Source organism: Gasterosteus aculeatus, chromosome 11 (genome assembly GCF_964276395.1).
Source record: "Gasterosteus aculeatus chromosome 11, fGasAcu3.hap1.1, whole genome shotgun sequence".
NCBI lineage: Eukaryota > Metazoa > Chordata > Actinopteri > Perciformes > Gasterosteidae > Gasterosteus > Gasterosteus aculeatus.
In genome coordinates, this window is record NC_135699.1 from 5,596,653 (window position 1) to 5,607,648 (window position 10,996).

General features: G+C 47.4%; 1 protein-coding gene across 1 annotated transcript; it reads left to right on the top strand.

Moving 5' to 3' along the window:
• The first annotated feature begins 8,335 nt into the window (after positions 1-8,335).
• Positions 8,336-10,631, top strand: pde6hb (phosphodiesterase 6H, cGMP-specific, cone, gamma, paralog b). The gene is made up of 3 exons (XM_040192051.2): positions 8,336-8,464; positions 9,470-9,627; positions 9,720-10,631. Exons 2-3 carry the CDS (start codon positions 9,485-9,487, stop codon positions 9,835-9,837), a joined length of 261 nt encoding a protein of 86 aa, XP_040047985.1. The 5' UTR covers positions 8,336-8,464; positions 9,470-9,484; the 3' UTR covers positions 9,838-10,631.
• Positions 10,632-10,996: the final 365 nt, after the last annotated feature.

Genomic DNA, 10,996 nt, shown 5'->3' on the forward strand with positions numbered 1-10,996 from the left:
GTGGTGGTAGGGGGGGGTGAGGGGTGGGGGGGGACCCACAACGATTGTTATGCACGACCACAAACACACTAACTGCAGCCGTCTGTTCATCTTTAAATAAGAAGCAACTCTATACTTTCTCTATTTTCCTTTCTTTACTGCCCTTTACCAAAGTCTCTCATTCCTTCTCCCCTCCGTCTGTCTTATCATCTATACTGCTCTCCATTGTTGCTCTGCATCCCTTCCTCTTGGCTCCGTATACCGGTTAATTATACGAAGCAGTCTTGGGATTTTGGGGGATTCTAAACATAAACGTGGGACTTGGAGCTGACCGAGCTGAACGGATCCAAGCTCTTTTTAAACCGTCACACCAGCATTTTCAAACTGAATGGATAATTCATATCAAGTTCAACTTGGGTGAAGACTTTCTGCCGGGGGGGGTGAACGTAGCTGAACGTGAGCCATGTGGCTCGGTGCTTTTACTTATCCTCCTCTGTCGGAGTATGAAGAGCCCCACAGAGGAGCAATGGTTCACAGATGGTGAACACTCGTTGATTCGGTTTTGCGCCCCAAACATCAGTCACTAGACCACCAGAACTCGACTTTCTAATTTGACCAAGCTCTCCCACTGCCGTACTTAAAAGACTGCTACAGCATGTCCCAGATCATTTGTAATGTCCCTCTTTTCCTTCAGATTGCCAATAAGAAAAGTCCAGCTTGTCCCCGACTCGCCCAACCTCCCCTTTGGCTTCTCTCTCACTCACATTACACGTCGTTTAGCTGACGCTTTTATCCAAAGCGACTTACAATAAGTGCATTTTTCAGGGCAGCACGGATTGAAAACCTAGAGGAGCTGTGTCTCCGAACGAGCAGGGCAGGACATGAGTTTTCTAACGCTGTAATCTGTGCTGAGTAGCCGTTTCCAGAGACAGTTTGATCAAGTTCAAACTCTTGGTTTCTATAGTTCTCATTTTTGGGACACATGAACTTGAGCTAAACCTTTATGTTGGTTTAATTTAAGGTCTAATCCTAATCCTAAATAATAATTTCACTTCAAGATATAGTTTTGTGCAAGGAGGAGGGAAACACATGTGTGTTCTCTTATCTATGCAGGTGTCCCTAAAGGTCAACACGGTGACCTTATCACAGCACACTGCTTACCATTAGCATTTAGCTCAGCCTCACAAAACCTCATAGTCTCTCTATATTGTGGAGGTCAAAGCAGAGGGCAAAGTTTTGTTGCCGAGTTCCTTTGATAAAAGTGTGTCTGCCTCACTGTGGCTGAAGATAGACGCTATATCAAACTATTTACCCGTTGTATAAATCATCAATGAGAGGCGTGCGCAGCGGCACGAGACACGTCACGGGACGCACCCAAAGCATATAAACGAGCTCAGGACCGCGTGGCCTCCAGCAGACGGGCCTCCGTCCTCCCCAGTGTGCATGGAGTGTGTGTCTGTGTGTGTCTGTGTGTGTGATGCTGAGGATGTTAACTATTGAGACACTCTTACCTTCTCTAGTGCGATGTGTGTGCGATATGACACAGCAGCATATATGTATGCGTGTGTGTTTCTCATATGTACGTGCACGTGTTCCAGATGAGTATGTGTAATGTTTTATATATGCGTGTGCATAGGTTTACAGAGTATGTATGTATGTAAGTGTCTCAGTAGTCCTGTACGGCCCCTCCGTGGTGATCTGCTACCTGGGCTGCAACGCCGCTCTGACCAGTGAGACTATTCTGCCCCCTGCAGTTGAAACAGAGTCATTACAAGTTAGGAAAACCCTGTTGTTGACATCATCAACCGTAGTCTGCACAGTCGAAGACAAAGAGAGACTTCCAAATTCTTGAAGACTACTCCTTTTTTTACGTTTTATCTGTGGGCTTCTGTGTGTCTCTCTCTCTCATGCTTGTGGTCTAGGAGCTGTTGCCAATACTGTAATTCTTCACTTAAAGCTTCATTTCCCGTCTCCTCCCCTCCCCTCCCCTCCCCTCTCGCCTCTCGTCTCGCCAAAGCAAACAAAATACCAAACATCAGCACATGAGCAGTCTCCTTATTTCGACACGTTTCGGCCCCTGTTCATTTTAAAATGAGTCTTAAGTGTACTTCAGTTCTCACCATTAGCTCCACGAGAGCATCTCCCTCCCCGCGGGTCCTCTTTCCTTCCATGTGTCTGCACTTACACACCACGAAGCTCAGTGAGAGCCTCGCTGCTCTCCTGCCTCTCTGGAGCTCTGCTGACGCCTCGCTGACTGCCGGAGAGCCGCCAGACTCGTAATGAGAGGCCTGTCAGCGGGAGCGTCCAGCCAGTGGGGGGTGCCCTTCCTTCATCTCCTTTCCTCCCTCCTCTCCTTTCCTCCCTCCTCTCCTTTCCTCCCTGCTCTTTCCTCCAGCACCTGAACATTTCCCCCCTCGGCCCGTGCTGGGACTCGCTCCAGCTTCTTCTGTCTGGCTTTGGTCCATTGGAGGACCTCCTTCTCTTCCCCCGTTCACTGTGGTGTAGAGGGCAACAACACCCAACCGGAGTTGTGTCTCTCACGCTGGGTGTAAACGGCTCGGGCTCATCGGTGCGTCTGCTGAGGTCACAGCGTTTGTTCTGCGTCGGCTCTGCAAGGCTCGCCGTGGGGTCTTTGTTGTGATCCAGCAGCCTCTCACACCCTCGCGTGGGATCTACAACGCGTCTTCCTCCTCCTCCCGGATTTTAATGACCGCCTGAATTGCATTGTTACAGCCTCTGTTAAGTATTAACGAGTGCTTTACTACACTGGGGGCTGGAAACGGGACGCCTTGCTAGCCAAGGAAGTATCCCGCCACACACACACCCACACACACACACACACACACACGACTGTATCATGAAGCGGAGCAGATTGGGAATAGATGAGCTGCGACCACATAAAGGTGTAAACAAGCATCAATCCTGGTCATTAGCAGTAACTCGACTCATGCGGCAAAACAGGTGCTGGGAACCAGCCAAATGTGTGCGTGCGCTGTTGTGTGTAGTGAAAGTGTGTATATACATGTGGCGGTGGTGGGAAATACAATTAAAAAGAGCGTTTCCTTTTCGCGTAGCGTCGAAATGCAGAGATGAAAGCAGCATTTGTGCACCAGGGGAAAGGGGACGGGAGCAGAGATGCTCTCGTCTCGATGCGTGACAGCGCAGAGAGCAACATCACACCACATGCACTCAGAGGGCCAATTTCCCCCCGCTGGTGTGCGAAACCCGAGAGGAGCTCTTGTCGCCCTGAATAACCCTTTGCTTCCTTTATTTGTCCCAAACACAACCTGCTTTTGGCTTTCACCAAGTCACACAAGATTCAAAAAAACATCCTGTATCCGCGCTTAACGCCAACACACACACACACACACACACACACACACACGGAGAGGAACGCTTCAAACAGGAAGAACACCACTTTCTCCCCTGCAATCATGCACTTGACACACACGAGTGTGTGTTACACGTGTGTGCGCATGCGCGCTTGCGTGTATTCCTGTTTCTGGGTTGCCTCGGCTTCTATTAATTGCTGTTGATGCCGTTTCCACTGCTTCCAAGCCCCTGCGAGCGTCATCCAGCTCCTGCGGCCCGTCCTGTGTCACCACAACGTCATTCCCTCTGATTTGGGGATATCCAATTAGCCGCTCCCTCGACGGTGCGATCTAATAAGTGGGCTCCCTTAATGCCGACGGAAGCCTTAAAGCCCGGATTACAGCTTCCCTGGCCTCTCTAACCTTCCCTCCGCCGCTCTGCCACCACTCCGGGCCGTTTGCTCCACGACTACCGCAACGCCGACATCCCAAAGTGTTTCAAACAAAACACTTCCCTCATCAGGTCAGGCGTATTCTCAGTGGTTACCGCCATCAATTTGAGGCCCTCTTGAGTCTGAATGCTCACTGCAGTCCGCCGAGCCCCCAGCCAGGGATCATTTGTTATAGATCCATCCTTGAATAGTTAAACAGAGAGTTTCCTATGCAACTTTAAATAAATATTACATTGGAGAACGTTGGAAGCGGGAATAAAAAGAAATATATATTTATCCACATGCACTATTTATTTAACATAACAACCACGGTCCGGCCTGCACCCGGCGCACAACGTGTCTCTTTGTTTAGTGCGTGTGATTGTGTTCAATTCAAGCCGATGTGATTCTTTCCTCTCCCCGAGATCAAAAGCAATCATCACGCCGGACGCCGCGTCACTTTGGCCCATGCACACGGAAAACCTTTACATCTTCTTGGCAAACAGTCATTGTGAATCGCTTTGTGGTGCAACGTCTGGTAAACATTGGAACACCTGCGAGGTGCAAATATTTCCAACAAGAAATTCTCGGTACGTCCTTGCTTACGTTTATGATTTATATAACACCGGAGCCAGCAAACACTATTTAGCATTTACAGTGCAACATGAATCTCAATGTTCATTCTCCGCTTGTACATTGTGACTACAGCGGCTGCTGGGGAGCGAAACTGCCCACTGTTTTCATTCCTGCGTCGAATGAAGCGCGGCGTATTAATAATTGCACACCCACATACGTGCTGCCGCACATGAAGCTCACAGCTCGGCCCAGTCTGTGAGGCGAGAAATAACAGGATCTTATGGCAGAGAGGCCCTTGGTGTGACGCTTCAGCGTAATCACAGCGATTTCTGAAGTCTTGCAGATAAAGTGGGGGAAGAAGCTTATTTAACATGACACAACATCACAGAAACACTTGTTCTCCCCCCGAGACAAGTGACTTCATGAATGTCTTCTAAATGGTTTGAACCTGACTGATATTTGTGGTACCGCGGACGGACGTGCTGACAGAAATGACCTAAGAAAAGGGGTAAAATTCTTAGCGGAGCTCTTCGAAGGAGGTGGACGGAACTTTTTGGCGAAAAATGTTTTGAGAAAAGGCCTCATTACGACAATCGGTATAAGACCGTGAAATGAGATCCAGGTCAATCTGCCTTTCAGAGAATTCTTCCCAATTAGTTCTGCGCGCTGGCTTCACGCAGGTCTCACAAAAGGATAACTCGTCCATTTCTCAGCACAGTAACAATGTGTCGTTATTCAAGTCAAACTGATAGAAAAAGGCACAAGTCACAGAGAGCAACTTGCTGTTCGTTAGTCGACATGCTGACAAATCACAAGGAACACTAGTTTAGGATAAAACTTCCCTTCAAAGCCTAAAGAAGCTGCCCGTAAGGAAATGTAAACGCACGACATGTTCACACCAATGAGAAAAATCATTAGTTGTATTTGAAGGGAATTTCTTTAAGCCTGCCATGGTTTCAATGGGACGTGAGTGAGATGCCAGCGAGTTCTGGCTGAGATGGAAAGAAAATGATTTACGTAGAATAGAAAGCATGTGTTGTCAAGGCCGAATTTCTAACATCAACGCAACAGAAGAAGCAATGATTTCTTTATAAATAATGTATGTAGCCCGTCTGAAAGCAGCTACAAAGCAGCGTTATTAAGGGGTGTCAAATATGTGGCAGATGAAAAAACAACTAAGCACACAACACTGGAAAATAAAATGGAATAAAAAGATGATCGTTCCAACGAGGCCATAGCTAACAAAAGAAAAGTAACTTCACCAACATGGTCGATCGAACGGAGTGGGAAACCTTTTAAGAGGAGTTTTTTCTAGAAGAGATTGCAAACAGGACTCCATCAACCCCGAGGCTAATCAAGCCTTTTCTTTTGGTCAGATCTGCTACTGGAAAACAGTGTTTACGGAGTCTGGAGGATCAGATTCTCAGATAAAGCATCACACAGTAAACCAGAGCCGGGCTGCCGGAGGAGGTGGGCTCTCGTGTCACATAGTTAAAAGTCTCGCCGCAGTACTTTCGATTTACTGGAGTCCAGAGGTGACTCGCGTGAGACAGGAGCTCCCTATGATGGATCGGCCCACACTCAATCCAATAAAATCCTTTTGGGGTGAAAATAAAAAAGCACATACACAAGAGCATCTGTGCTACATGTAACTGTTTAAAAGGAAGCTTGGGGTCATTCACACAATAATTACCAACCAGCTGTACGTCTGCTCATGCTGCTACAGGAGGTAGGACTATATAGAAATACATGCACACACATATCCATGTACACACATGATGTTTAACATGCACATCTGTTGCACATCGCTTTGTACTCAACGAGCCCTGCAACTGAACGGCAGCACTGGAACCATCTATCTCCCCGCTCACCAGACGGTCTGAGCTCTTTTAAACGTTTAAACGAACATTTGAAGCCTCACCCCACGAAGTCTTTAGAAAAAACGGCAGTGAATCGTCCCTCCAACATGAATCTAATTTCAACACCGAAGAATACTGAAGATATAGCGTGTATTTCCCCTGTAGCGGGTGCAGAGCGGATGGAGGCACAATGAAGGGTGGACTGGAGGCCGGGTGAGTTTGAATGTGTCTGTCTCCTCCGTGACACCTTAAATTCTGTCTCTCAACACGAGACGACTTCAAACGGTTTGCGCAAACGGCGGCGTTTTCCTATTTTTGGGGAGAAATCTACACAGCGACTGTAAATGTGAGTTCAAAGTGACACCAGAGACGGCGGATCAGCGCAGATATCAAAATAAAAAGTGCATTCCCGAGCCGAGGATAGCAGCTGTGGGTGTCTTTGAGCGGGAAGCAGGCCAACCTCCATACATCCCACACAGGCAGGCTCCTGTAAGTCTGCACCCTGTACGCCGGTACTCAGGCCACAGGGCTTCGACCCGTATGCTTTCCTTTGGAAACACACACACACAGGCTGGAATTCATGAGCTTCACGAAAGAACAGATTTATTTGTTAAAATCGCACTTCGCTGGTGTTTGACATGCAGTAAAATGTAGACAATGATGCTTAACACACCCAAGCACATAATGACGCACCGCCTGCGTCACATCGTTCTTCAACAGTAAGTCCCTTCGTTAATCCAATTAGTGGCCGAGGTATTAGCTCAATCCAGCTGAAATAAGACGAATGGGCTGCAAGGCTGATTTATGACCTGCAGTCTGGAGGTGTCAACAACTCACCGTGTACTTAAGTCCAGTTCATTGTTTTTACTGAGGAACTCAGCTTCCTGCAAACAACCCTAGTTTGGCAGCACCGCCGTCACGTTGATGGAGCATGGAGCGTGGTGAACTCGCCCCAACCTCCAGACATATATATATATATATATATATATATATATATATATATATAAAGGTCTGCGTGGTTAAAGAGGACAGCTACTCGCTATCCGCAGCCACAAACCCCACCGTTAAACAGGCTTAGCCTTTGCACCGCGCTGCCTTAGGGCCATGGTGGCGTCAAGACCTCAGCGGATTAATGCGGAGCATTAGCCAATCCCAGACCAGCACACCAATTTCACTATATATTGAAAACGACTCGCTTGCCTCATTCTTCTAAAAGTTGCCATTTTGTAGCCCTTGCTTCCATTTTCACTGGAGTTAATTAATGTCAACGCTACAGACAGAATATATTAAATATGTTGTTGTAATTATGAGCAATTTGCTATCATCCCTCTGATTCCCCCTGATTCTGATTAATTCTGATTCATCTTTTGTCTGAGATTTATCAAGATAGAATTAGTACATATAGGAAATCGAGAATTAAAGAACGGCACGAGGAACTTTCCCCGTGTCTGTGTGGTTACGTTTTGCCGGTCTGTGACCTTCCCTTGGGTTCCAATGAATGGATTGTTGGGTCATTTTAAAAACAGAAATGTCTGCTGAAATACCTTCCCCTTCTTGTCCTCCCGGTAAATCAACAATCTCCACGTGTGAATCAGGAGCAGAGAACTTGGATTCACTACAGAATATATATTAGAATACGCTCTTAAATGTTGAATCCTTGTGGTTTTGGAAGTGATAGGAAGTAAAAAATACCGGTCTATAAAGAGCTCACGCACACATATAACACCACTTTACCATGAAGAGATGTTAGGCAGTTTGCCACTTCGGCTCACAGTCAAAATCAAATCAATGCAAAGCTCCGTCCAAACACATTTTGAGAAATGCAAATCTCCTCCAACACGCCGACATGCAACTGTTATCACAGAGCGAAGATTCATCTGTATTTTACAAACAGAACACATCTGAATACAGAGTTTGTCTTGTGTTTACTGGGGGCTCCGCAGGTGAACGCAGCACCTCACATGGACCTCAGAACACAGCTCAGGCGTGCTGGGCTTTAGAGGGATTAAGCCCCATCAAATCCTTCCAGAAGGGTCTTTGACGTCGTCTACCCATCAGGAGGGAGGGACGCCTGATGGGAACGAGGACAAACGCAGCCAGGAAAAGGGGCGGGGAGGAGCACGCTGACTTCGGCGGAGACGTTTGACCCTTGGCGGGGCCCATGTGACTGGAAAGAGGAGGAGGACTGGATTAGAAATGCATATATAAAAGCGCTGCGCGGTAAACGCGCTTCACAAACTTGGGAAGCACATAAGAAGCAATCTGAGCGGAGATCGGCGGTGGCCTCTCGGGTTATCTGTGACGACAGGTGAGACTTTTACCCATGACCCTTTTTAAACTTTAACCCCAACCGCTATCATAATGTTGCCATGGTAATAATGACTACTTAAAACTGGTACGTTTTTGGCATTAAACTCAAAGACGATGGAAGAATTCAGATGAGGACAGTTAAGAGTTTGGCTGTTTGGAGGTTTTTGATGCAGAAGAATGCATTTCCAGCTGAAGTGCTTGTAGTTAGTTAGTAGAGAAGGAGGACTCCTGAAAGGCTTTAGGAGAAAGTTGAAGGAGCAGACAGGTGTGTGTCTCCTCTACCGCCCGGTGTAAAGAGGATTGACTTTAGGTGCAACAGCCACAGCAGCAGATGGCAGATAAGGCGTTGGGCAGCGGCTCGGCAGATCTGTGCACGTGAGAGCAGGAAGCAGATGTCTGCTCACGGACACTTTGTGAGCCGCACTACGGCCACCTGTTTAGGTTACATTACTCAGTCAAACCGCCTCACCGGGATTACCAATGTCAGAGGAGGGAGGCTGAAAAGAGGAGCTCAGAGAGGATACTGCTTAAGGATGGAGAGGAGAACAGGAAACTACTTTGCGACAGCCCCACTCGAGAGAATGAATGAAATCCACCGATGATGTCGCTGGAATAGTTTGTAATTCAGCGATCAGTATCCTTAATTATCAGACACACCGGCAGCAGAATTTGTGTCAACACTGGAGAGCTGATGAAAGAGTCAGAAGTCCCGCTGCACATCCCCGTTGTCCAAGAAGGGCAATTAGTCTGCTGCGGATCAGAGTGGGATTAGAGCTAAACTGGTTGTTTAAACTAATCTGCATGATCTTTTCTGGCAGTGAGGGCTGGCAGGAAACAGGATTAAGAGAGAGGCAGTGGAGGGAGGGAGAGGCAGGCGGAGGGAGGGAGGGAGAGGCAGGCGGAGGGGCGCAGGGGGGAAAAAAAGAGGACAGGCCGGAGGAAGGAGTCAACTGTGATCTGATCCTGATTTCACTCTTCTTCAAACGCGTCGCCTTTCTTTTAGAGACCCTCAGCAAAAATGAACGCCGCCCCCCCTGCAGGAAGCGCCCTGGGCCCCACTGCAACGATCGCCCCCACCACACCCAAGAAGGGACCACCCAAATTCAAGCAGAGGCAGGCCCGTACATTCAAGAGCAAAGCCCCAAAGCCGGGCCAGAAAGGGTGAGAACCCCCCCCCCCCACCATTTTACACATTTGTAATTAATGCAAACAATCGAATCCGGCCATTCACCTATTTGCTTTCTCTCCTGCAGCTTTGGCGACGACATCCCCGGCATGGAGGGCCTCGGCACAGACATCACAGTGGTTTGCCCTTGGGAAGCCTTCGGCGACATGGAGCTCAGCGACTTGGCCAAATACGGCATCATCTAAACCGGCTGCCTCCCCCCTCTCCTCTGCCCGGTCCTCTCCGCCCTGCCTTCTCTCCGTCCCAGCTCGGCACGCCAGCATAAGACTGCCGGCGAACCCACTAATGCCCTCTCGTCTATCTACCTCATGCCTCACCCCACTGAGAGGAAGGAGGGCATAATCATGTTATTTTTATATGATTATATGATATTTTTTATAGGATATATTTATATATATATAAATACGTGAAATGAGAAGACGAGAAAAAAAACAACCCACTTACCGTGTTCCCTTCTACCGACTCCTACTCCCCGCCCACCCTTCCTTTTTTCGGACCCACAGTCCCCCCACACCCCCAACCCATGGCAATGGACGCGAGCAAAACACTGTCTAGCTGTCTATTAAAATGTAAATATTTTGTTCTCAGCGTTGAACCTTTTCACCATGTCTCCCGTCCTACCTTTTGTACATCCTCCCACACTTGTTTTGAGTTGTCTTTTCTACTCTTCGTGCACAACTGTAACTGTACTGTAAACACCAAGGGATGCAAGGAGAGTGTGTGATATGCTGCAAAGGTGAAAACTACAATGCAGCCTCACGTCATCACGGAGGGTCGACTTCCTTTAATCCCATCCGTCTCGCTTTCTTCCTTCCTCCATCTTTCTCTCTCTCCCTCCATCTCTTTGCTGCTGTCTGAACCCACGTCCTTCAGAGAAAGACAAAGGCATATGCTGTAAGTTATGTGTTGCAAGCACAGAAGATGTACTGTGAATTGGAACGTTCTGATAGGATGCAGTAAAATGTGTATATTTATAGTACTCATGTTGTCTTTTTGGTTTCTCTGGAACATAAAAGTTGCAAAAAAGGAAAGGGAATCATGGGATTTATCCTAAGCAGAGATTTGTTAAATAAACAAAATATAACATAATATCCCTCTCTTAACTCGAATGCTGTTCGAGTACATCTAATAATAATTACAGTTCATCTTGCATTCGACACACTCTAACGTGGCTCTTTGTAGGGCAAGTAAATCAAATCATGGCATGGATCATCTATTGCACTAACTACAAGATCCCTTAAAAATACATTAGACATTTTACTGAACAATGTAGCTTCTACTTTTGAACACACCTTACACAGTGTATATTAACAACAGTCCACAGCTATGCTAGCAGCTCAGTCA

Coding starts and splice junctions, on each gene's coding strand:
- pde6hb (XM_040192051.2), top strand. CDS start 9,485: ATGAACGCCGCCCCCCCTGCAGGAAGCGCCCTGGGCCCCACTGCAACG. Junction 9,628..9,719: donor CCAAAGCCGGGCCAGAAAGG/GTGAGAACCCCC, acceptor TCTCTCCTGCAG/CTTTGGCGACGACATCCCCG.